General features: G+C 45.0%; 1 protein-coding gene across 9 annotated transcripts in view; it reads left to right on the top strand.

The window, feature by feature from the left end:
- Positions 1 to 27,288, top strand: part of EHMT1 (euchromatic histone lysine methyltransferase 1) — a 187,224-nt gene that overhangs the window by 97,975 nt on the left and 61,961 nt on the right. For 6 of the 9 annotated variants that reach the window (XM_063082639.1, XM_063082638.1, XM_063082641.1 and 3 more), the window contains 6 exons: positions 8,227 to 8,384; positions 8,789 to 8,977; positions 15,747 to 15,824; positions 17,576 to 17,696; positions 21,011 to 21,142; positions 25,292 to 25,437. In XM_063082639.1, coding sequence (XP_062938709.1) covers positions 8,227 to 8,384; positions 8,789 to 8,977; positions 15,747 to 15,824; positions 17,576 to 17,696; positions 21,011 to 21,142; positions 25,292 to 25,437 — 824 coding nt within the window. The remainder of the gene's footprint in view (positions 1 to 8,226; positions 8,385 to 8,788; positions 8,978 to 15,746; positions 15,825 to 17,575; positions 17,697 to 21,010; positions 21,143 to 25,291; positions 25,438 to 27,288) is intronic. The other 3 variants (XM_063082640.1, XM_063082642.1, XM_063082643.1) reach the window with 3 other exon arrangements.

Genomic DNA, 27,288 nt, shown 5'->3' with positions numbered 1-27,288 from the left:
TTACAGAGTTATTTGTGTACCTTTCAGTGTTGCTGGAAATGCAGAAAGCCCTTCCTCAGAAGGCAGGTGAAGGAGTCTCCTGGGGGAAGGCTCCTGTCCTGGCACAGGAGGGAGTCTGGAGCCCACTTGTTGTTATGACAGGAAAGGACACGGACCTCTTGCAGCAGGGTCCATACAGACATGGGGATGGGCTCTGTGTCGTCTGGTTTCTTCAGCCCCACTCCTTCATCTGCTTTTGTGGTTGCCTCCCTGTGGGAGGGAGTTGGAGCCAATGCATTGTAGAGTTGACTCAGAAAGTACAAGATTTCTCATCATCTCTTTTTATTTTAAAGTCACTGTGACGATGATCATGGAAGATTCTGTTCTTTTCCTTCCCGCTGCGCCAGTGAGTTCCCCACAGTGGGGATGAGCAGACAAACACTCTGGGCGCAGAGCACAGCTCACTCCAGGGGCAGCTGTGGTTCCTTGTTTTATATCACAAGTGACCGTGATGCTGCAGGGCCTGTGTCTCACTCCCCTACTCTTCAGTGTCAGAAGTGAAAGACCCTGTGCTATGCCAGAAGACTGGGACCATGTTGAGGCCCATTCAGTGTAATGCGGCCCAGGCCTGGGGGTGGCTGAGCTGACTCAGTTTCCCCGGGCATCCAGAATTTGCTTTAGGTGAATGTTAGTTGTTTTGACAACGTAGATTGGCATCTTCATTAGCAGATTGTACTGATTTCTTTCCAAAATGTAAAGGTTTACAGTTTATTAAAAAACACCAAAGACCTATTTCAGAGGATTCTGGAGGAGGATGCATGAGGAATTCATCTCCTTACCTATATAGCGGTTGCACTGATAAAATCTGATGTATCTGTTTTGGAACTCTGCAGTCTGTTGAAGGTTTGCAACTTCCTGGGGGACGGCTTGGATGGTTGATTTTGGTCAGTTTCAGCTTTTAGCACGGTAGCATCTACCCAGTCCTGTGGCTGCTTGCAAACAGCTCGTGGGAGCCAGGGTGGGCAAAAAGCACCCTGTTCTACAAATAGCAGGGATCTGTGCTCTGATCGCTGATTGTTGCTTCTGATCACAGAGGTGCTGACAAACAGGCTCTGGCCACTGTGGTTGCCCTTCCCTTCATTGTTGTAAGTGCCTTCCTGAATGACTTATAGGAGATTTAAAGGGCCAGTGCCCTTTTTACCTCCTCTCTTCATTTTTCTCTTTTTCTCCTTTTGGAAGTCAGAGTCAAGACTAAGACATTCAAAAGCAACTGTGTATATGGGGAAAATTAGAAAGTGATTTCATGTGCTCAGAGAAAGACACAGGCTCAGAAAAGACCCGAGAAGACCTTAAGTTCATGCCTCAGGCTGATTGATCTTCAGCATTGAGATAGCCTACAACAATCAAAAACCCCAAGACAGTAAACAACACGTACTACAAATAACAGCAAACCCTGGGAAAGGGGAAAGTCTGTCCTACAGAACTTCCACATCATTAGGTTTGCATGTCCAGTTTTCAACCAAAAAATCAGGGCATTCAAAGGAAAAAAATAAATCAATAGAAACTGTCCCTGAGAAAGACCTGATGGCAGATCTAATAGACAAAGACTTTAGAACAGCTGTCTTAAAAATGCTCAGAGAACTGAAGGAAGACGTGGAGAAAGTTAAGAAAACAGTGTCTGAACAAAATGGCTATGTCAACGAAGAGAGGAAACCTAAGAAGAAACCAGGAAGAGATCTTGGAGCTAAAAATACAATAACTGAAATGAAAAATTCACTAGAGGGAGTCAAAGGCAGATCTGAGCAGGCAAAGGAGAGTCAGCAAACTTGTAGATAGGACAGTGGAATTGATTGAGTCTGAGGGACAGAAGAAGTGACTGAAGAAGAGTAAACAGCCTAAGGGATGTTTGAGACCCCATCAAGTGGACCCACATGTGCACTGTGGGAGTCCTAGAAGTGGGGGAGAAAGGGAGAAAGGAGTAGAGAGATGATTGTTTGAAGAAATGGCTGAAATTTCCCAAATTTGATGAAATACATGAATATAAACATTTGAGAAGCTCAGCAAACTCCAGGTAAGATGAACTCAAAGAGATCTGCACTGAGGCACACTGTAATCAGACTTTTGAAAGACAAAGAGAAAGAGCGAATCTTGCAAGCAGAAGAGAAGCAGCTTGTCACATAAGTGATCCTCAACAAGACTGCCAGCAGGTTTCTCGTTAGAAACTTGGGAGCCGGAAGGCAGTAGGTTGATGTATTCGAAGTGCTGAAAGAAAGAAAAACCATCAGTCAAGAAACCCACATCCAGCTGGCCAGGTAGAGCATGGTGCCAATAACACCAGCGTCCAGAGTTCAGTCCCTGAACTGGCCAGTACACACGAAAAAGAATCCTATAACCAGCAAAATTGTCTTTCAAGAGTGAAGGAGAAATTAAGATATTCCTAGATGAACATAAGCTGAGGGAATTCATTACCACTAAACCTGCCTGCAAAAAATGCTCAAGAGAGCCCTGCAGGTTGAAAGGAAAAGGCACTAGACAGAAACATGGAGCTGTGTGAAGAAATAAAGACCTCAGCAAAGGTAAATACACGGGCTGTTGTAAAAGCTAGTGTTATTGTAACAGTGATTTTTAACCTCACTTTTTGTTTTGTGTAATATTTAAAAGATGGACATGTTAAAAATATCACCATTATCAGTCGACAAGCTAGTATTATTGCAGCTTTGGTTTGTAACTCCACATTTTTTCTACATAGTGTAAGAGATTAATGCATTTAAAAGAATTATTAGATTATGTTTTGGGAGACACAGTGTATAAAGATGTAATTTTGTGACATCAGCAACCAAAAGGAGTGGGGACAGAGCCATAAAGGAACAGTTTTTGTATGTTATTGAAGTTCAGCTGCTAAAATCCAAATTAGGGTGTTAGAACTCTAGGATGTTAAATGTAATCCCCATGGTAACCACAAAGAAAGTAGCTATAGAAATTACAGAAAAGGAAATGAGAAAGGAATTTAAACATTTCACTATAAAAAAGTCAACGAAATGTAAAAGAAGATCGTAGTGCAGGAAATGAGAGACGAAAAAGCTGTAGGATGTGTGGAAAACAGCACATGCAGAAGCAGATCCCTATGCATCAGCAAGTGCTTTAAATGCAGAAAGACTGAGCTCTCCCCTCAAAAGACAGCAGTGGAAGAATGCATGAAAGCACATGACCCTACTGTATGTCATCTGTAAGATACCCACTTTAGATCCAAGGACAAAAATAGATTGAAAGTGAAAGGATGGAAAAGGTTATTTCATGCAAACAGTAACCAAAGAGAGCAGCAGTGTCTGTGCTAATATCAGACAAAATAGAAATTTACATTAAAAGAGTTGCAAGAGACAAAGAAGGACACTACATATTAATAAAGATTTCAATACAGCAAGAAGTATAACAGCTGTAAACATTTATGTACCTAATGACAGAATATCAAAATATATGAAGCAAAAACTTTTACAGAATTGAAGGGAGAAATAGACAATTCTACAATAATAGTTGGAGACTTCAGTAATCACTCTCAAGAATGGAAAGAACAAACAGAAGACAAGGAAGTGGAGGACTTAACACAATCAACCAACTAGACTTAACAGACGTATGTGGAACAGTCTACCCAATAACAGCAGCATGCACATTCTTCTCAAGTGCACATGGGATGTTTTCCAGGATAGACCATGTGTTAGGCCACAATTAAGTCTCAGTAGACTTAAAATGATAGAGATTGAAAACGTACTACAAAGCTACAGTAATGAAAACAGTGTGGTACTGGTGTAAAGACAGACATATAGACTAGAGAGCCCAGAAATGAACTCTCACATATATAGTCACTTGATTTTTGGCAAGGGTGCTAAGACTGATCAGCAGGGAAAGGACAACTTTTCAACAAATGGTGCTGAGGAAGCTGGATAACCAAATGCAAAAGAATGAAGTTGGACCTTATCTAACACCACACACAAAAATTAACTCCAGATGGATGAAAGACCTAAAACTATGAAACTCTTAGAAGAAAACATAGGACAAAAGTTCTTGATGTTGGACTTGGCAATGATTTCTTGGATATGACAAAAAAAGTACCGACAACTAAAAAAAAAAAAAGACACTGGATTTCACAAGAACTAGTTTTGTGCATCAAAAGATACCATCAACAGAATAAAAAGGCAACCCACCGAATGGTAGATAATATTTACAAATCCCATATCTGGTAAGGGATGAAATAGCAACCTATGGAATGAGAGAAAATATTTGGAAATCATATATCTGGTAAGGGATTACTATCCAGAATATATGAAGAAGCCTGATACCTCCATAGCTCAATAACAAACAGCCCAATTAAAAAATGAGCAGAGAACTTGCATAGACATTTCTTCAAAGAAGATATACAAATGGCCACTACGCACATGAGAAGATGGTCACATCATTAATCATGAGGGAAATGCCAATCAAAACCACAAATAGATGCCACTTCTCACCCATTAGGACAGCTACTATGAAAAAAAGCCCCCAAAACCAAAAACCAGAAAATAACAGGTGCTGGCAAGATGTGGAGAAATTAGAATCCCTCTGCACCGCTGGTGGGAATGTAAAATGGTACGACTGTTGTGGAAAACGGTATGGCAGCTCCTCAAAAAATTAAACACAGAATTACCACAAGAGGCAGCAGTTCTACTACTGGTATATGCTGAAAAGAATCAAAAGCAGGGTCTTGAAGATGTATTTGCACACCTATGTTCACAGCAGCATTATTTACAATAGCTAAAATGTGGAAGCAACTTGAATTTACATTCAGGGATGAATTGACGGGCAAAATGTGGTATACTCATAACAGTGGAATATTATTCAGCATTAAAAAGGAAGGAAATTTTGACATGTGTCACAACGTGGATGAACCTTAAAGACATTATGCTGAGTGAAATAAACCAGTCACAAAAAGGCATACTATAGGGTTCCTTAGGATTCTGTGAGGTCACTAAATTAGTCACAGTCATACGGACAGAAAGTAGAATGGCAGTTGCTGGAGGTGGGGGGATAGGGAGTTGTTGATTAATGGGGATGGAATTCCAGTTTGGGATGCTGAAAATGTTCCGAAGATGGAGGGTGGTGATGGCTGCATGGCATTGTTCATTCACTAAATGCCACCGAACTGTGTACTTAAAGATGGTTAAATTGGTAAATTTCATGTTATGTATATTTTATCACAGTGAAGAAAATGGGGAAAAAACTTGGGGGAGAAAATAATTTGAGAGCTGGCTGGTTAGCTCAGTTGGTTAGAGTGTGGAGTTATAATACCAAGGCCAAGGGTTCAGATCCCTGTACTGGCCTGCCAAAAAAAAAAAGCAATTTGAGTTTCACTTCGGAAGTTTCAGATTGTTGCCACGTTGCAGAGTAACCGCTGTGTGCAGAGCTTCCGTTGCATTCGGTAGCCTGTCACCACTGGGCACTCCTGGTGAGGAGGCTTTGTTCATTTATTTTGTGGGCGTGGAGTGTACATGCTCTCTGTGTAGGTGGGTGGGAGCAGTGCTGAGTTTAGAGCCCAGATGGGACTGGAGTCTCCACATGGGCTTGTCAGTCACGGAGGGAGGAGGAAGGTGGCTTGACCGGCAGAGGCAGGGCTGTGGGTGCTGCCGCACTGGGAGTGAGGCAAATGGAGCCCTGCTTTCTGTGGCCTGAGGGGAGAGATCGCTTTAGAGCTGCAGAGCAGTCACGCAGAGCTTCTGTGTTTTCTGTGTGCTTGCCCCTCCCCTACACCTTCACCACCCTCCTTCCTACCTATTCTGCTCTCTGGAGCCTGTTGTCTCTCTTCCTTAACTACACCTGTTCCACCTAAGCACCCCGGCCTTTCTGTAGAGCAACTGGGCAGTGTCCCGCGCCCCCCCCAATCCCCTACTTCACCCCTGCTCCCTGCCCGCCCTGTCTCTCCTGGGACCCTCTGTCCCTTGCTGGCTTGTGCTTGGATCTCCCAGAGTGTGCTGTGAGATGCCAGTCAGTGACATGAGTTCTTTACTTGGGGTTCCCAGCAGCCTCCTGCCCCCTTTTCCCAGTGTTGTTCTCCCATGGGGCTCCTGTGTGCCAGGCCCCATCCTCAGGGCAGTGGTCCTCTCCTTTGGGCACTGGAAGAGCCTCATGAGCCTTCCTGTGGTGTTCTCCCTCCTGGGCCCTGATCACTCTGCATCCGTCTTCTAGTCCAGGCCTAGGTCCTCTACCAGGACACAGCCGAAGCCCTCCCCTGCAGCACCAGGGCAGCCCTGTCTTTTTATGCTTTTAGCCACCTGTTCATAAGTATTCATGTGCTTAATAGAGCTTGCATTTCTAAAAGTTGTTCACGGATGTTTCTATACTATAGTATAATAAATTCAATACTTAACTAGCACATATTTTACGTGTACAACTAGTTAACCCAATAAGAAAATACCACTAGAACATCATACTTTGTTTCCAAGCTGACAGACTCCCTGACATGATTCCTAGTTGAATAAAATGCAGGTTTGTCTCCTTTGTCCTTGCTCTGCAGTTCATTACAGGAATCAGCAAACTGTTTCTAAGGAGACAGATAGTAAGTGTCTTAGGCTTTGTAGGCCACACGTCTCTGTCCCGACTTTGTATGCTGTTGTAGCATGAAAACAGCCATAGATGATGTGTCAACAGATAGACATGGCTGTGTGCCAATAAAACTTTATTTAAAAAACAGGTGGCATACCCTGGTCTCTTACATTAATTACTATGGGTTACTGAGATGGAATAAGGAAAAAATCTAGTGAGAAAGTATGTATATTTAAAGCTGAAAAGACCTCAAAGTTATATGATTAAATCCAGCTCCCTTCCCCTCCAAAAAACATTCAAAATATCAAGATTATGTCAGTGAATTTCATGTTCTTAGGGCAACCTAGGGACTGTTGTAGCCTGAGGACAGCTGTGCTGTCCAACCCGTGAATGGACAGAGCCATGTTTTGTGTGTCAAGTTGTGTGTTTGAGCTCTCCCTGCAGTGAACGCACTGTAGGATGCATGGGGTGATATTGTTGTGAATGGACTGGTGGTGGCCCCGGTCCCCACAGCCCCAGGGCTGACGAGTCTTCCCTGCCCTGTGGTGGGTGTGGGCTGCAGAGCCTGTGCTTCGGTGGCTGCCACGTGGCCCTCCCCCTGTTGGCCTTCCCCTGTCCCTGCTGGTGCATGCTCCTGCAACATTCTTTCTGTGTTTTGTAGAACTAAAACATGTTTTTTAATCCAATCCGTCAGTAGTTCCCTCTATGTTAAAGCAATGGTTTTTAGATCTCTCTTTTTTTTTTTTAAGCCCTGGAACTTTTTTAAAAAATAAAACATCGTATAGAGTCTCATTGCATAGAACCAGTCAACCTGAAGCTGCCTTGTTCAGAAAGGGATCGGAGCCCCCGGTTTCCCCGCTGCTGCCTCTTGTTTGAAAACCACTGCTCCAGGTCCCCCAGACGTTCGTTCCTTCCCTTCTTCACTCTGTTTTATTTATTTATTTTTATTTTGTTTTTAAAATTTTTATTTATTTTTTGGTGCTGGCTGGTACAGGGATGGAACCCGGGACCTTGGTGCTGTCAGCATCGTCCTCTAACCAGCAGAGCTGATCAGCCAGCCTACTCTCTTGTCTTTTAGTAGTGAGCTGGACAGTAGCCTCAGGGACCTCCTTTCTCCTTAGTTCTTGGATTGCAGAGAGAGGAAGAGGGTGTGGCGAAGGGTGCTGGGCTGCAGAGCATTTGTGGTGGGCACCGCCTGGAGGTCAGGTGATGTGCTCCTCACCGCGATGGAGTGCAGAGTCCCAGGAAGACTGTCCTGGCCGCCCCAGTGATGGGCTGTGAGGTTGGGCCCCTTCCTTCTCAGTCCCATGTTCTTTCTGCTGCACATACTATTCATGTTGATTTACTTTGCACAGTGAGAGGACTTCTCCTGTGCTCCAAGCTGAGGAGATGGGTACAGGAGGCATTTCAGGGCTGATGGTTTGTGGTGTTCCTGCCTGCAGGGTGGGGTGGTAGTTGTGAATGGAGCAGATGACCTAGGGAGTGTTTCCGCTTTTTCTGCAATTTGTCATGTGCAGGGGCACCTGCCTCTGTTGTGTCAGTGGCCACAGGAAGTGCGCCTGATGGGATGAGATCTGCTGATTTTGGTGTCAGAGTTTGTAAGCTGTCTCCTACCTTTAAAAACATTTGAATGGTGTTTCTTTTCCTTTCTTGTCCCCTTTTGACTTTTTTTTTTAGCTTGCTTGCCTTTTGTTTTAGCAGCTGCAGTATCTCGGAAGAAAAAACGAAGAATGGGAACCTATAGCCTGGTTCCTAAGAAAAAGACCAAAGTATTAAAACAGAGGACGGTGATTGAGATGTTTAAGAGTATAACTCATTCCACTGTGGGTTCCAAGGTAAGAGGAACATTTGAGTTGTTTGTCACATGTGCTTGGAAATATGTTTCTGTGTCCAGGACCTCTTTGGCCAAAAGAGCATCATGTGAGATGATTAGTAATTTGGATGACGTTGATTCTTATGGAAGGAATCAAAGCTCTAAAGTTCCTCCGTTCTAGGGGCACAGCCTCCGTGTCCAGGTGGGTCGTTGGAGACCCCACCTCATCCTCCCTGTCCTCTTCACACCAGGTCACCTGCCTGCTGGGCTCTTCTCCAGGTGGTAGGGCACCTCTCATTGTGTCCCTGCCCCCTGACAGGCCCTCACACCTCCCAATCATCCAAGGCTCATAAGTGAAAGTTAGCGGCTTTGTAGGTGATGCGCAGTGGCCCTGCTGTGAGGGTTGTACGTGTGCCCGTGTTCCAGGGTGAGAAGGACCTGGGTGACAGCACTCTTCACGTGAATGGGGAAAGCTTGGAGCTGGACTCAGAGGAGGACGACTCAGAGGAGCTGGAGGACGAAGACGATCACCGAGCTGAGCAGGCAGCTGCATTCCCCACTGAGGACAGCAGGACTTCTAAAGAGAGCACGTCTGAAACGGACCGCATCCACAAGGTAGGACGCGCCTTTCTCGGGTGATGGCGCAAGTGACGAGAATCCCAAAGCTGACCATAGGTTCTGAGAGTGAGCAGTCCGGGCACTCATAGGCCCTCATAAACTTCCCTATTGACTTTTGACTTGGATTTTTGTATTTTATTTCTCTTTGAATTATTAGATTACTTTATTTTCATCTGAGAAGTGCTTGTCTTCTTCCTGTACATCCTTCATTGAAGTAGGTCTCTTGAAGTTTTTCTTAAGCTCATTGACAGGAATAATAATAACCCAAAGTAGTAACTGGTGGCTTACTGTGTACCATTCAGGGCTCTAGGGTCTGGCCTGTGTGTGAGGAGCCTCCTTTTAACCTGGACACTCTCCACAGTGTGGTCGAAGCCTCTGCCCCCCCCTTTGTAGAGCGTGTGTCTAGGACTGTCTGACTGGTTTGTGGAATGTTGTGTGCAGTTCTGCTGACACCAGCGCATCACAGGTGGGCCAGGTGTGCTGTCTGCATAGACAGCTTCGTCCTGTGTCCACCCTCGGCCTTGTCCCGTGCATCGTTGCCCTGGCTGGGTGCGAGTACTGCAGGTGCTCCTGGTCCCCAGCACTGAGCCCAGCATCTCAGGGAAACCTAGAAAGTTCTTAGCAATACAGTTTCTGAGTAGGCTTTGAAATCTGGGCATAAATTATGCTCTTTCAGTTCTGAGAACGATAAATTAGAAGTGACCCATTTGACAAGGAGGACTAATGGGAAGGTAAGAATCAGGCTGACGTAGATATTTGTGGCCTTACTGTTCACGTGCATCAGAATTTTTGAGGGAACTTTCTACCACCTTTAAGGTGGAGTGTTGTATCTAGTGAGTTATTCTGAAACTAACGGGAGGGAAGTTCCAGGTGAATTTGTTGAAACAGTGACTTGTTTGAAAGTGTATAATTTTGTTTACTACCTTTTTATGCCTTGTTGGCTTTGTGCTCTGTAGATACAACCTTTGATGTGAGTTAATCACTTTCTTTTGTCAGAGTTTTGAGGGAGTCTTTTTTTTATTTTTGCTTCAATTTCAAATTCATTTTTAGCAGTTATATCTGTTCTTTTTTAGCAGGTATTGGGGCAAGTTTTAAAATGTTGCTCCCAGCTCTTATGTATTCAAAAGTAAATTAGTGGAAAATGTTAACATTAGAGATTTAAAGGGAGTTTTAACATTATTTAGAGATTTAAAGGGAGTTTTAACATTATTTATTTAAAAATAATTATTAGGTTTTTTCCCTTTCACATAGAGAAGTATAACGATGCAAACAGTATCATAAACCCGTTGTCCAGGTGCCCTGTAACCTTTGGTGTGCTTTAAAATGGTAATTATAATAAACTTCTCACACACAGCCAGGGCGTACTGCCACTCCCCTGCAGTACATTCCCCTCATGTCTCTGCTCTGGTGACTCTCCTGTGCCTCCTGCTTCCTCACAAACATGCTGATCCCCTGTCCCATTGTTTCTGTGTCTGTGTTACACTCCATCCTGTAGATCGGACCATTTTTCTGTTGTTACAAGCAGTATGTCAAGGGCCTTTACTGTCACTTTTTTGTTGAGTGTACTGCATTTAAAATTTTAATTTTCAATATTGCCAGATCACCTATGAGTTCATGCTTTTACTGCAGTAACCTGGGAAGGGACGGTGTTTCTCACCTTCCCCAGAAAGTCTGCATTATTGGAATTTCAGTGTTTTATTGTTAATAAGAGGGGCCGAGCAACTTCTCACATGTTCAGTGGCTCTTGGTGTCTGTTGTTCTGTGAACCAACTGCTAAATGTCCTTGGCCTGTTTTTCCTATTAGGTTTTGCATCTTGTAAAAGTTTGTGCAAATGTAGTTGAGCTGTTGGCTCCGATTGTTTCCCCAGTTGGTTGTCTTTCGGCCCTGTCTGTCATGTCAGAACTCACAGGGACTGGTCTGTTCCTTTAGGAGTTCTGGGTTCTGGGTTCTAGTTTTGACAGGCAGATCTTTCTCTCTGGTTGTTTTGGGTAAGTTGACACCAACTATCTTGTAATACTTCTTTGATTTCGTTTTTTCTCTACAAATATTTGATGCATATAGAATTTACTTTGTGATAAAATGTGAGATAGAAACACTCGAAATGGGTGAATTTTATGGTATATAGATTACATTTCAGTAAAGCTTTTTAAATAAAGTGTGAGGTAGGGGGTCCCAGCCCTTCCCTCAAAATGATTAGGCAAGTGTTTCAGCGCCATTTATTGACTGACAGTTCTTTACCCTGATGATGCAAAATGCCACGTGCCATATGGATTTGCGTCTACTTCTTGATTTTGTCTTTTGGTTGAAGTTCTCATCTTCCAGAGAGAATCTAGACACCGAGAAACTCTAGGTATTGATATAAAGTAAAATATTAAGTGGCTCTCAGGCCAATGAAAGAATCAAGACACAAAAACAGAACCAAGAAGAAAGTGTGGTGAACGGAAAACAAAATGGGAAGGCAGAAACAAATCTGAATAGATCAGCTTCCCAATAAACAAAGACGGTTTTGTTATGCAAGCAGCGAGAAGAGAGAAAGACAGAAAAAGGACACTAGCCCATTTTCAGGCTAAACTATTGGCTGAACTCCCTTCAAATCATAAATGTAAAAGTCCTAAACAGAATACTGGGCAGATACAACTATGTTTTGAAATAGTACCGATCACTGCTGGCCAGTTAGCCCACTTGGTTAGAGTGCAGTGCTGATAACACCAAGGTCAAGGGTTTGGATCCCTGTACTGGCCAACAATGGGGGGGGGGGCGGGGAAAAGAAATCATACTGATAATAAGGAAGTAGGGCTTACCTTAGGAAGGGATTGTTTCATTGCTGGAACTGTATTGACAAGATTTCCGTAGATTAACAGAGTAAGTGAGGAAAAACTACAGAGTGTGTATGTGCTTAAAAGGCATTTTATAAAGTTTAGCTTTTTGTTTTTTGAAATTTGGGGATTACTTTATAACTTACACATATGACAAAGGCATAGTTCAGTAGTGATTAAAGAATGACACGCCTTTGTGACCACTGCCTGGACCAAAGTCTTCTTCAGAAGCCCCCACACTTTCCCAGCTTCTTATCCCCAACCCCCAAAAGTAACTCCCACCCTGAGAATTGTATAGAATTGTTTGGGGATTTATTAATATTGTGCATTAATTTTCATTGTTATAGAATCGTGGTTTTCAAAGTAGTCTGGGGGGATCTCTGAGACCCTTCAGGGGGTCTGCAGGTCAAAACTATTATAATAATGCTGAGATGTTATTGGCCTTTCTCATGCTCGTTGAGTGGAGTTACACGTGAAGACGTCTGTGCTGTGATGGCCGATAGACTTGTGCTTTGAACACTTTCAGCTTAAATTTTCACTACGGCAAATGTTAGTAGATATAGCTCTGTATGGTTCTCAGTAATTCCTTAAGAGTACAGGGGTCCTGAGACCGAGTGATGGAGGACCATTGGTACACATTATCCCTTTGCATGACTCTGTGTTGTCCGTCCCATCGTTGACAGATGCCTGGGTTGTTTCCACGTGGGGCTGTTTCAGATGATATTGCTGCCAGCACTCCTGTACATGTGTGTGTTTCCCTGGGTGTGGGATTGCTGTGTCTTATCTTAGTATAAGTAGGCAATGCCATGCAGTTTCCCGGGGTGGTTGTACCAGTTTACATTCCTACCAGCTTTCTTTGGGCATTTCTTCTGCCCTGCTGGCTTGCCAGATATGGCTCCAGGAGTGTAAGGTGATGTCACATCATAGTTCTAATTTGTGTTTTGCTAATTTCAAAGAAGATTAAGTCCTTTTTCATATGTGTATTTGTCACTGGATGCCTTCTTCTGTGAAGTTCCTGCTCAAGTCTCAACCCCTTATCTATTGGGTTGTTTGTCCTTTTTAGAAATCTTTCTGGGCTGACCCGGTGGCGCACTCAGGAGGGTGCAGCGCTGGGAGCGCAGCAGCGCTCCCGCCACGGGTTCGGATCCTATATAGGGATGGCCGGCGCGGTGCGGCCGGTCACAAAAAGACAAAAAAAAAAAAAAAAGAAATCTTTCTGTAGGAGTTCTGTGTCTGGAAGTGAGACCTTGTTGTATGTGTCTTCACCCTGACGTCTTCCATTCATAGCTTGCCTTTTCACTGAAACGATTAGTGCACTTTGGCTGGCCATTTGGATTAGAAGCTAAGTGCAAGGACCTGTCATGTGACAGTTTTGGGACTGGTTGGGGAGAGCTGGACCCTCACCTTTTAGCCAGAAGCCATGCCTGGGCCTGGGGACTGGTGGTGTGTCAACTGGTTTGGGCACTGGAAGGGACTGGGCGAGGGAACTTCAGGTCTCAGACCTGCCTGCCGCCACCGCCGAGGACAAGCACAGGATGCTGCCTTGCTGTTTCCCAGCTCACTTAGGTTCTGGCTCTCTCAGTTCAGCTATGCCAGATTCCAGCTCCCTTTTTATGTACTTCCTTACTCTTATGTCAGCTGTGTTCCTTTTCTTTTCCATTTCTTTGGGTTTCCCACTTAGGCCTGATTCCCTGCAGCTGTCGTGTGTGCAGCAGTGAGGCAGCAGCCCCTCACAGAGGAGCCCTTGTTCCTTCCTTTACTGTCACTTTGCTGGAGTTTTGGAAGGAAGTGGAGTTTACTAGGTTGTTAGCCTGCCTCTTTTGGTTGGTAGTTTCACTGGTCGATCTTTATTAAAATAAAAAACTACCCAGTGAAATTAAAAGAAAACTCATTAAATAAAGCTGACTAAAGGCTGTATTTAGTGGTGAAAAATGCAGAACTTTTCTGTTGTCAGTCATGAAGAGGGGGTGTTGTTGCTTTCACCTCCAACATGGACATAGTGGTGTTGACTGTTCTTGCTGGTGCTGTAGGAGAAGAACCAGAAGGAAGCATCAATATTTAAAGGGACTGGGGAGAAAAGTTTGCTGAGAATATAATCTACATCTAAAAAATCCAGGAGAATCAGCTGAAAAGCCATTATAGCTAGTGAGCTGAACTTACATGTGATCAAGACATAAAAACCAGTAATTTTCTTATATAGCTGCAGTAAGAAAATGTAATGTTAGCAATGTCAATAAAATCCATCAGTGCCGAGGGATATTTTAAAAACTTTTCTAAGTAGAAAATGTTAGCATACACAAGCATTCAGAGAACAGTGTACAGCCACCAGCACGTGGCCAGTCTTATTGATCTAGACTTGGATTGTCTTGAAACAGGGATTTCAGTAAGGAACTTTAAAAAATAAGGACTCTTTGAGAAAAAAACCAAAATATCACACCTGAAAAACTAGCTATAACTCCTTAATATCACCAGAGTAGCGAAGAATAAATTTACCAAAAAAAGATGTGTATTACTTATAAGAGGAAAACTGTACAGCTTTGCTGAAAGAGGTTGAAAAAAGACTTAAGTTCATGGAAAGACTCTTATTTGTCTGAATAAGAAGACCCATTGTTTTGTCCTCCCATGTTTATCTATGAATTTAGAATAGTTCCCACCAAAATCCTATCAGGACTTTTTGTGGAACTGCTGACTCTAAAGTCAGTCTGCATGTAGAGGAGTTGTGCACAACAGGGACAGGGAAGGCAGGCAGCGTGGCCAGTGCAGGGATGGGATTAGAATGGGCCATCTCTGCAGAGTGGTAGCGCAGTCAGCGAATGGAACAGGGAGTTCTTACAAACCTGTTTGTATAGAAGGGTACAGTTCATTGTAAGAGTGGGGTTTTAAGTTAGTGGCCAAGGGGTCATGAACTTTTTAGTAAATGTTATTGGGACAATGACTAATCTTTTGGGGAAGAATAGAGGTTGGCACATGCGTCATGTTATATGACAAATGTAAACTCCATCCTGGAATTAAACAGTAGTGATGGTTGCACACACAGCTCTGGATATACCAAAAAACACTGATTGTATACTTTAAAGGATCAGTTTTGGAGTAGGTGAATTATATCTTACTACAGCTGTTATTTTAAAAAGTGAATTCCAGAAGACTTAAAGTGTCAACACAAAGTATTGAACTGTTGAAGAAAATGTTGGAAACTATTTTTCTGATCTTGAATGGGAAAGGTCTTCTAGTGTAAGACAGAAACCCAGAAACCATGAGGGGAAGATGGACATCTTTGACTTGTTTAGATAAAATCTAAAAGTTTTACGTAGTAAGAGGTAATAGAAGCAAAGCTTAAAAAAACTTGATAGGAAAAATATTGATGACATATTTAACAGACAAAACGTCATTCTGTGCGTGTGCATGTGTATGTGTGTGTGTGGCTTCTGTAAATCAATGACAAAGCAAGGGCCCCGGTAGAAAAATGGGCCAAGGATATGGCCATGCAAGACTTAAGACTTAGTAGAAGGTCTTCTCCCTCGCATAAAATGCACTGATTTGTAGTAGTCTTCACCAGTACTGTAATCTTCAGCATCCCACTGATGAACTCATACTTGCGTATGTGCCACGGTGGTCACCTTCCAGATCACAGTATGGAAATGAGAGCGGGGAGCAGCCCTGTCTGGGGTGGGAGGGTGTCTCTCTGTGGGCAGTAGGAGTGGAAACTTGGGGTGTGTCTCGTTCTCTGCCTGGACTGGCACACGGTCACTCCCACACACTGGGCAGAGCTGGCTGGGCAGCCCAGCCCAGGTGGTGGACAGAGGGTGGGGTCTTTCCTGTGTGCCTCTCCAGTATATATTGCCAGTGTGTTTTTTAAAATTTGTTTTGAGTCCAGTCCTCTGCTACTAAAGGATCTAATTAGTGTTTGTTTTCTGTTTGGTTTTTCGCCTCCTACTGTGTGGCTGATCAGCTGGATGGTGAGTCTGAGGAGGAACAGGAGTCCGCTGACACTGGGGAGGAAGAGGAAGGCGGAGACGAGTCTGATTTGGTAATTCCCAGTCTTCACCCTGACGTCGGTGTTTGACACTGCAGGGAGTGCGGGGGACACCAGGCCTTTGCTCAGCCACTGCTTACTGAGCGCCAGTGTGTGCTCAGAGCTGGGACATGGTGGTGGCCATGTGCATGTGGTCCTATCCCTGGGAAAGCCAGAGAGGAGACACCCGTGCATAGTCACAGTGTAGGGCTCGGGGTGTGATGGGGGGGTGTTCTGGGCCCCTAGGGTGTGGGCAACAGGAGGCAGGAGGCCAGGCCTAGCAGGGGCTGCCCCACTGAGTGCTGGGAGGGGAGACTGTGGAGGCTGTCAGAGAGTGACGGTGTGGTCCCACATGCTGGTTGCCCCTTGAGAGTGGTTGGGCGGAGGTGGGGTTGCAGCAAGGACAGCTGTTGGGATTCTGCCACAGCGGCTAAGGTGAGAGAGAAGGAAGGGCAGGATTTGAGGTATTTTGAAGTAGAATGGACAGGGCTTTCTGTGGGTTGGCTGTCACACAGAGGTGAGGGACAGGAGGTATAAGGGTCTTGCTCTGCCCACACTGAGGTCTCTAACTCCTAGTGTGCAGGAACAAGTGATGGAGGTGGGTCTTGGGGTCTGGATCTGAGTCGAACACAGGTCTGCGGGCATCTGCGAGTGAGAAAGTGAGTCTGGGGCAGCTCCCAGCATGTGAGTGTTGAACAGAGGAGGGCGAGTGGGCGCATGAGACTGAGCAGGAGGACTCTGTGCTGCAGGGAGAAAGTGACCTGAGAAACACCCAGAAGAGGGCGAAGGTGGTTCATGGCATTGGTCTGTCATGACTGTTTTGTGTGGCAGTCAAGTGTCATTTCTTTGGGATGGTGGAGGGGAGCTGGAGTCAAGCAGCAGTAAACTCTGGGTGCAGTGCTTGCAGAAGTTCTTTCCACTAGGAGCCAGGGCTGTTTGTGAGGAGGGATGGTGGACAGAGCATGTCTGTGCCCTGAGGCGGTGCCCCAGCGCTGTCCCCACCTGGGGCGGGACTGCTGCCAGGCGGAGGTGCCAGTGCCAGGACACATGTGCGATGGCAGCCACAACTTGGTCCAGTAGGAAAGCCTGGGGTGCTGCAGCTGTGGCCTCTGCCTGTGTGTTGAGCATGTCATCTCAAATGTCTCTTTTTACCCATTGGAAGAAGGGCTTGTGAGATCCTCGTACTATCTGAGCCTGCTGCTCCCTCTCCAGGGTTAGCAAGGGTAACTGGTGGCGGCTAGATGCCCTCCCTACATCCAGATGTTAGAAACAGATGCTTAAAAAACGTCTTGAAATACTATTGATGAGTTATAGCCTCTTTCCTTGTTCTCTGTTTAGATAATTAACATAGGCATAGATTTTGAAGCAAACGGAGGCCATGATCACTCCTTTCCTTGGGAGCAAGATGAGGGACACATATGATCAAAAGCAGGTTCTTTTACTGAGCTCGTTTGTTTAGTTCCTGCGTAGAACTTTCCAATTTTTCTTTTCTTTTGTGCCGAACTCAGATAAAATTTATAAATTCCATTTTTTCTTGGCTTTTTTCCTCTGAAAGTAGCTAAGCTTAGAGAGATGTTCAGCGAAAAGCATGGGTATCTTTAAAAATGTGATCCAGAAAAATATCTAGAAGTGAAATTAATCTTTTAGTTGAGGACTCAAGGTAGAGCAAGTATTATATTTTGCAGGAAAACAAAATTTGTAGTGTTCCCTGCCTTCAGGAGCTCCCCGTGCTTTGGTTTTATGTACCCACCCCTTTGGTTCTCCAGAGTTCAGAATCCAGCATCAAGAAGAAATTTCTCAAGAGGAAGGGGAAAACTGACAGCCCCTGGATCAAGCCGGCTAGGAAAAGGCGGCGGAGAAATAAAAAGAAGCCAAGCAGCGTTCTGGGTAAGCACAGAGGAGCGCGATCTCCACACTCCATGCCGTGGGTATCTCAGGGGCTGCCTGGGTGGACTGGGACTCCACATAGGATTCCCTTGGAAAAGAGGGCTCTTGTCAGAAAGATTGTTTGAAACGACTGTTCGAGAAACTCAGGTGATCCTGAAGTGGTTTCCTGTGGCAGACTTAGTTGATAATTGGCTTCTTTGCTGAAGGTTCAGCTGAGGTGAATCGCTTGCCATCTGCCGGGGACTAGGAGCCTGTGGCCCGTCTGGACACAGCCCTTGGCATCCTGGGTGGCCTGGGCTGCAGTCCACATGGCGGCTTCACCCTTTGGCCAGAGCCCCTGTTCTAGAAGTAACTTTATGAAAATGAGTGCAAGGAAGGAAATTATTCCCTCAAACCCAGAAGAGATGCAGCAGGTTTAGTGTGACAGTGGTCATTTTTTTTGCAGCTTAATTGAGGTAGACTTGGCACGCAGTAAAGCGTACATAAATAAAGTGCACAAACTCAAGTGTTGAGTTTCAGCATGTCCATAACATGAAACGACTGCTTTGATGGGCACCACAGTGCTTCCACCCCTGGGTCCCTCATACCCTCGTCCCCTCGGTGGCCTCCCTAGTCCTAGGCATCCACTGATCTGCTGTGTCTGCTGATGGGTCAACACTTCGCAACATTTTATGTAAATGGACTTGTGTGGCAAACACTCGTCTTTCCTCTGACTTCCTTGACTAAGCATGATTGTTTGGAGAGTCATCACATGGTTATGTGTGTCAACAGCTGGTTCTTGTCTCTTCCCCAGAGCATTCTGTTGCATGGCTGTACCATGGCTTGTTTACCCATTCACCTGTTGATGGTGAATTCCAGCTCTTTCCAGTTTTGGGCTGTTAGAAATAGAACTGCTGTGGACATTTGTGTACCACTCATTATTGAACAGATGCTTTCTTTACCTCTGGTACGTATTTAGGAGTGGAGTGGCTGAGTCTGACGGTCCATGTTTAGCTCTGTAGGAAACTGCCACACCGTCTTATGTTCCCGCAGCAGTGCACAAACTCCAGTTCTGGTCTGTCCTTGCCAGCACTGGGGCACGCCAGTCTTTCTCATCCTGCGGTTCTTGCAGGTGCGCAGTGGCACCTCATTGTGGTTTCGGTTTGCTTTTACCCAGTGGATGGCAGGTGTGTGCCAGGTGTGTGTGTTCTGGCCCCGGCGTGTTTCCTCTTGTGAAGTATCTACCTGTGCCTTTTGCTCACGTTTTAAGAGCCTCACGCGCCACCAACTGCGTGCTCTGGCAAGCTTTTTTGCTCACTTTTTAAAACGGGTTTGTTTGTCTTCTCATTGAGTTATGAAAGCGTTTTAAATATTCTGGATGTGAGTCTTTAGTCAGATGGATGTTTTACACTTATTTGAACCTAGTCTGTGGCTTGCCTTTTCATTTTCTTAACAGCATGTTCAGAAGAGCAAAAGTTTTAAAAATTTTGTTAAAGTCTAATTTATGAATTATTTTCTTTTATGGTTCATGCTTTTTGTGCTCCAAGAAATCTTTGACTAACCCTGGTCGCAAAGGTTTTGTCCCGTGTTTTCTTCTTGACATTTTACAGTGTTAGTGCTCACACAGGTCTCTGATCCATTTTGAGTTGATTTTGAGTGTGGTGTGAGGCAGGGTTGGGCTCACCTTTGCATGCACATGTGCAGCTGTTCAACACCGTTGGTTGAACTTGACTGTTCTTTCCCTGTTGAATTACTTTGGAGCCTTTGTCAACAACCAATGTGTGGGGCTGTTCCTGGACTTTCTAGCCTGTTTCCTTTATTTATTTGTTTATTTTTACACCAAAGCACAAGCTGTAGCACTTCCAGTAGGTTTGTTAACTGGGTGGCAACTGTCCCCTGAAACAGGGAGGGCTGCAGGGGGTGTGTGTGCAGAGTGTGCTGGTGGAGGACTTGTGTGCCTCTGTGAACCTCATCTGGACCTTCAGTTCTCTTTCCTCTTTTTCCTCGGGTTATCAGTGGAGATCAGAATACCCGATGTGGTTTTTACTGCTGGCTGATAAAAAGCGTTTGTAGATCCAAGACTAAAAGAAGACTAAAAGTTGTTTTGGGGTAGAGATTTCGTCTTTGTCGTGTTGGCTGTCATGTGTAAAATGCTTAAAAATTTGTTCACATGGGAGTTTGAACTTTATTTCTTTAGGTAAAGTGTTTAAAATTGTACGAAGAAGGGCCGGCCTGTGGCTCCCTTGGGAGAGCGTGGTGCTGACAGCACCAAATCAAGGGTTAAGACCCCCTTACTAGTCGTCTTTTAAAATAAAAAATAAATAAGTAAAATTGTACAAAGAGTACTCCTTTCTTAAAATTGGTGATGATTTCTCAGAGGTGGTTAACTTTTCCTGTCTAAGGTCTAGATGCAGAATATGACATGAATTAAAACTTTTTGATACCACACCTCTCTGTCTTAGTAGTTCACTTATTTCCAGTCATTAAAATAATACTGATGAATATTATTTAGAAGCTTGGCTGTGATACATGGTCATTTGCCCTTTGCTGGTGTTAGTTTTTTTCCGGTATAAGTGAACACTTTTCATAGGCTTCCTCAGTGAAATACCCACTTTTGTACATCTCTCTCTGGCCCTCCTGGGAACCATGGGCAGGCTGGCCTGCCACTGCTGCTGCTCACGTGTCCTTGAGGGCAGAGGGGACCACGGAAGTTTTTGCACCCCCACTTTGCATGCTGCCAAACCAGGGGAGCCAGCCCTCCTGTGCAGCACTTCAGATTTTATCGCCCTGTAGTGAGTGACACACTTCGTAAGCCACCTGTGTCCAGCGGGCTCAGCCAGGATGGTGGCTGGGATGACTGGGAGGTTGGCGCCTTCTAGCTGACACGGATTTCCCAGCAACACTGCACATTTGGGGCTGTTTCTTTAGCTACTTTATATCCGCTGGTTTTTCAAACCTGAAAGATAGATTTTTCTGTTTTATTTTAAAATAATTCACAGGACTTACTCGTTTTCTTGATTATTCAATCAGCTTTTATGTAGCCGTACAGAGAAAGATGTACTCACATGTTAGTGCCTTTGTTTTTCTTGACACAGCTCTCCTCCCCCTACGAATATTGTATAGAAATGGGGGAATTAGCAAAATGATATGAAGGAAATAAAAGGACAGTGACACTGGAGTGGCCTAGATAGTTCTGGATTTTAGTTTGTGTGTTCGAATGGATTAACTAGAATTAGTCCATTTCCTGGGAACTTGGCCTTTCTGCCCAGTCTCTTCTAGGTGGGTGTGGCTCTCTGGGCACACAGTGTTTCATGGGGTGTGCATTTTGTGTGTAGGTTCTGAGGCATGTAAATCATCTTCAGGAAGCACAGAGCAGATGGCACCAGGAGACAGCACGGGATATATGGAAGTTTCTCTGGACTCCCTGGATCTTCGTGTCAAAGGGATTCTGTCCTCACAAGCGGAAGGTGAACATGGGTGTTGTGACTGTGACCGGGCACCATCTTGTTCTTTGTTTGCTGAGCTTTGTCCTCTATATTAGCATGATGCCCCCTGGTGGCATTGAGAGAAAATCTGATTAAATGCGTCACTTAAAGGTGACTGAACAGACATGGCACATGTCACCCACAGTGTTCGAGGGAAGAGACAGAAATTGTGGAACCCTTCAAGAGTCAAGTAGCAAGCGCCTCATGCAAGATCAGGTTAGACACATTTTCACATAGAATCCCCAATGAAAAGGTGCCCTTCTGTCCTGGCTGTGTTTCAGGACACACTTGGGTGACATGATTTTGAATAATGTGCCTTCTGACCATCTCTGATTCTGATTCTGACTGGTTGACATATGTCTTCTGGTCAGTGTTGAGCGAACATTTCTCAGATGCGTTCTGTGATGAAATAAAGTGTATATTTAGCGCTATTTTTGTACATTAGCAGCTCCTGTTGGAAGTTCTTGTGCCAAAGCTGTTACAGCTTTCGCTGTTTCTCTATCAGTTTTTGGTCTTTTTATAAGCTGCTTATAAACCTTTTATCAGTGGAAAGTAACTAGTAACTGTTTGGTTATTTTGGAAAACCCATTTGAGGCATCATGTGGGGGGTATAAAGCCCCACAGCCCCCATGGGCTTTGTGGGGGGGAGCTGTGGACCACTGCTGGGTTAACAAACCGCATGTTCAACGACAGCTGTCTGCTTTTTAAGGTTTTGAATGCTACAGGGCGTTTGACTCACCTGTGTAACTTAGAAAAATCACATCTGTAGCTTAGAACATAAGTCTTAGGCATGTCCATCAGAGAAACAATGATTTTTATCTTTTTCTTGCACCAAATGGAACAGAAACCCCTTCTGGATATCAAAAAGTTCTTAACACAGTCATTCTGTGCTTTCTTTCTAAAGTATAACACCGTGTGTTCAAGTTTTAAGATTTACTTTTAGATTTGGAGGTCCCAGGAAGATAGAGATTTTTGTTGTAACCAGGAGGCAGTATTTCATTTTATCAAATTGACTCTGCTATGCCACAGTTTATGAGCGTGGATATCTTGGGCTTGCTGTGTGATGGAAGATAGAGCGAGACAGCATTTAAGGGCTGTCAGCCTAAATAACAGAGAGAGGCCTCTGAAAGAATAATGAGTTTAATAGGGAATATAACATTGCAGGGAATCTGTGTGTCATGGTAAACTACGTATGTGTTCAGGGAGGTAGAGGAGGACAAAGGGCTTTGATGGAAAAGGGACAGAGGGTGACATAGTTGCTTTGGGATAACTCTCCCTGGACACAAGGATCAATAACAAGGGTGACTCCAGTCTGAGGCTGGACGGGCAGTTGCTGGGCAGACGTCCTGCAGAAGTATTTTCTGTGTGAGGTCATGATAGCCTCTGTGCAAGGCTGGGGTTTGCAGAGCCCTTTTTGATGGTTCTTGTCACTACAAACGCGTGGGGGAGAGCCCCTCTTCATGGCCTTCCTCGGCTGTATGTGTCAGGTTTTCAACACAAGTGACTCTGTTTTGATTGTGACGACTTTCACAGAGCCCTTCCGCCTGTGGTTGCTTATGTCCTGTCCCCGGTAAAGTCAGGTCCAGAGGCGGTAAAAGTAACTGAGAAATAACTGAAGGACCAAAGATGGTGAACATAGAGGCCAAAATGAGCCAAGCTAGAGAAGTGGGAGAAGACAAGGCTGGTGAACAAGAGGCTTCCTCAGATTCCACGGCATTTTATACATCGACCTCCCCAAAATTTGTTTCCCCGTAATTGATCAGCTCTGATTGATCAGTCAGTGACTGATCTGTTTCATCACGCTTTTAATTTAGAGAATCAGCACATTGAAGAGACAAGTAACATTGCTCACTTGTGCTCATGCTGAAAATGTGGAATTTGGGACACTTGAGGGAGGTTGCTGCAGAGCCCAGAGCTGAACGGAGAGGCGAGAGTCAGGTGCTCGTGGGAAGCCGGGTGGTATGCACCCCAGACAGGTGCGAATGGCCATTGGGAGCACGGCAGTGTGGACAGGTGATGGTCCTGATTGTGGCTCAAGAGAGGGTCCAGGCTTGAGCCATGGACCTGCAAGGATATTGTGTACCAAGATCGGAAATCCTCTCTGTCTGCATGTGTGTCTTTTCTTGTTGTCTTTGCTGTTGCGTCTGTCAAGTTAGGTCTAGTGACATTATTATCTCGCAGGTAACAGGAGGCTTGGGGGAGAGGACAGAGCCAGAGCTTATTGGGAGAGTCATTTGCCTGAGAGTCATTTGAATCATTTCGTTTGACGTCCCTAATCGTTTGTCACTGCCGGGGACGGGAACACAGTCCAAGTCCAGCAAGACAGTCATCTGAGCTGCTGACAACATTGTCCAAGCATGGAGACCTTGGGTTCTCACCCACCTCACCTCAGCTTTCCCAGCACACGTGGCTGGTGCAGCAGAAGGATGTCACATACTGACTTCGTTTGCAGTTTGTGTTTGTTTCCTCATTTTTAAAATCAAGTTGCTGAGCAGGACCATCTGAGAGGCCCACCCAGTTTTAAACTGGTAGTGATTCTAAGTTGAGTTTGACGTTACCGTTTTCCTGATCTTTTGGGGTGTGGGTACTCCTGAGGCTAGGCCGAGCAGTCAGGCAGCGAATGATCAAGAGTTGCCTCTGTGTTGGTGTCAGTGACATCTTGAGGTTCCTTCCTGCACAGAGAACTGTGGCTCACTCGTCCATCTGTCTTTTGACCCTGTGCATGGATCCAGATTCTCTTCTGTGATGACCAATATCAGATTACAAACAGGGGCTAGAAATGAGCAGTGAGTGACGTTGTGGGTGATAACAGCACACTCTCTTACTCAACTTAGGTGTTGGTAGAAGGTAATCTGAGGCACAAGACAATTTTAAAGAGTTTATTTGAGCAACCAGCAATTCATGAACCAGGCATTTCCACCCCCGTAGTGATCTGGGAGCTCAATGAAGGAATGCGAGGGGAAGGCTTTTATAGGGCAAGTGGGGAAGCAGAGCAAGGCAGACAGTTGACTGGCTGCAGTTACACAGCCTCTCTCTCCTCTGCCCTGCCAGAAGGTCCCTGGTTACGTGAGTTGGTTGGTGGTTTCTGACTGGTTGAGCTTAAGTTTTATTTTTCTTTAATATAGGCATTTAGAAAGAATACCCCATAGTTTCATTTATGGTTGCAAATGAAGCAAGGCCAAGGTCACCTCTGTGGCTTACCTGGCTTTGTCTGCTCAGGGAGTCTTTGGGCCGGTATCCGTTTTAATTTACTTCATCTGTGTTTTTAGATGTGAAGACAAGAGTTGATTACTTTTTAATGAGAGGTAAAGACGAGTTTCAGGAACATTGATTCACCTCACGTTTCTACTTTGTTTCACAAGAAGGAGAGCATGAAATGTGGCCTGGTGTCCTTTGGAAGCAACAGTCTTTGTAACCCCTAGTCGGACTCAAGGGGTCTTTCTCCATCTGCCTCCTGCGGCCAACCAGGCTCTGCCTTTCTGGACTCTCCCACCTTGGGCTGGGCTGTGTAGGGGGTGCCAGCTCTGGCTGTGGTCAGACGTGGCCTCCTCTCCACCGCCGTCTCCACCTCAGTCTTCAACATTTTCAGCCCTAATTATCTTCTAGTTTATTTATTTAATTTTTTTGTTTTCCCTAACCCTAACCCTCCTTCAGCCTAATAAATGGGCTCTTGGACTATTGTAGTAAGTGAATAATATTCTAGATAATATATAAACCATTATTACAGCCTCTCAAATTGATTTTTTTTTTTTAAGCCAACGAAGGAAAACAAGGTCCCAACATATAGTGAGCGCTTTTTTTTCTGTGAAACCAGAAGATTTATGAGTTGCTGCCTCTCTCTTTTGAGCTTGTGTCACAGGTGCTGAGAACACAGACAGTCATTCTTGGAGGCTAGCCGGTGGGGTCAGCTGGGGAGGCACAGGTTGTTCCTTTGTGGCACTCCAGTGGTGGGTGCTGGGCACGTGTGTGGATGCTGCCCAGCAGTGCTGTTTGTGCCCATAGTGTCATCAGATATGTAGCTGTATTTCCTTGCATGTGAAGTCACTATAAAGAATCTATAATTGATCGCTTTCTGGATGACCCTTTTGAGGTCAGGATTGCATGAGCTGACGTTTGTCTGTGTGACTTTAGGGCTGTCCAATGGTCCAGATGCACTGGAGACAGACAGCCTCCAGGAAGTGCCTCTCTGCAGCTGCCGGATGGAAACCCCAAAGAGCCGAGAGATCACCACCCTGGCCAATAACCAGTGCATGGCTACTGAAAGCGTGGATCATGAAGTAAGCAAGTTTATTTTCATTTAAAACAACAAGAAGAAACTAATCCGTGCCCCAGAAAGCACAGCCCTTTCTGTTAAGCCACAGACTGTAGCCTCCCTACCTCCCCCTGCCCCCATCAGTTGTACCCAATGACCAGGAACCTGAGGAGACTTTGCACGAAACCAATCAAGCAAACACCAGTAATGAAATAACTGGAGACGATAAAACCAACACACGAGTCTAGAGTTTATTAAAAAGGAAGGTAGTATACAAACTGTGTTTGAATGAAAATGGCCTGTGAGTTTTATGTTTCTTCTGTAGTCATGCGTTTATGAGGGTTTTTCCTACCTTGCTGTAAACTCAGCAGGGATGAGATTGAGACAGGAGAGTCATGCCAAGGTGAACCTGTTGCCCAGCACTGTGGTTCCTGGTGGGACAGGCCCAGCCCAACTCAGGCCGACTCATCCCACTGAGAGCGAGTGTCACTTTTGTGAGCTGGCGGTCACTTTCCTCGTCTTGTCTGTGACTGAGGCTCAGAGAGGATTTCACGACTTTCCACCCTTGCTCCTTCTGGATTAGAAAAGGAAAAACAGGCCGAACACAGAAGAAGCACATGTTCTCTGAGAATTTCTCTATTCTTTTTGACATGATTTCTCTCACTCCTTAGAGCCACACGGCTGTGGTTGGCCTCGGGAAGGGATGAGCAGTAGGCCTGTGGAGTGAGGCCACACTACTCTCAGCTTCCATCTTCCCAGGCCTTGCATTCTGTCTGCTTCTTGTTGGATATATCTGGCTGTCATTCCAGTGAGATTTCTAGTCTTTTTAGTCAACAGAGCCGTCCTTGTCAATTAAGTTATTGAGTCTTAACTCTGAGTTTTAGAAATAAGTGAAATATTACCGGCAACAACAACTTGTACAATATTTCCTGTGTGCCAGGCACTGTTCCGTATGTAGCTCCTAGTCTTCATGGCAACCATGCACCACAAACTGTCGTCAGTTACGTTTTACAGGTGAGGACACAGAGGCCAAGCAGCCTGTCCAGAGTCGCTGGCTCTCAGTCTGGTTCCAGAGGTCAGGCCCAGAGCTGCTGCGTCACAGGGAGGGGTCAGCCCAGCTATAGGCTGATGCATTTGTACAGACTGGTCAGTTTAGCCCAGCAGCTCTCGCCCCCCAGAGCAGATCTGGCCTGGCTGGAATTTTGCTTCTCCGAAAAGCTTCAGTTTCTTCTGATGCTGCTGGTCCAGGAACCATAAATTAACCTTATTCATTCTCCTTTAACACAGGGGTCGTAGGAGGTCTCATGAAATCACAGCTCAGTGTAGAAATTTATTTGCCCTGTGAGTTTAATGTCCCTATTTCTAAGTTTCTAGTTCCTGGATGCGTACCCAGAGTGAGAAACCGACGGTGGCTCTGCCTCGTCCCATACGGGCTGGTGCATCCATCTCTGGTCCTCCTGTGGCTTTCCCCTCCTCTGAGGTAGTGATGCCACTTAGCACATATTCTGTCACCTCGACTTCTCCACAGAGTCCTTCCACCCTTTTTAAAGGAACTTTTCAAAGTGAGAAAATAGAGAGTACAGTTATTCTTCTGAACTCCAGACCAGCTCCCAGCGCGTCCCGTGAGCGCCTGGGCCCACCCTCTTGTCCTTTCTTGGTTTTGAGCTACAGCTTTAAAGCAAACCTCATTTTACCACTAAACATCTCTGTTGAGGAAGAAGAACATTTTCTCATGTAACAAAACAGCAGTAATTTCATGTCTGTTGAAAAAAATGTCTTTGTGCATTTTTTTCTCTAATTCAATACAAACAAGTTCTACTTATATTTGTTGCAGTGTGTCTTAAGTCTTTTGTATCTTTTTCAATCTAAAACATTC

This window comes from Cynocephalus volans, chromosome 17 (assembly GCF_027409185.1).
Source record: "Cynocephalus volans isolate mCynVol1 chromosome 17, mCynVol1.pri, whole genome shotgun sequence".
Lineage (NCBI taxonomy): Eukaryota > Metazoa > Chordata > Mammalia > Dermoptera > Cynocephalidae > Cynocephalus > Cynocephalus volans.
This window is presented reverse-complemented; position numbering and strand designations above follow the sequence as displayed.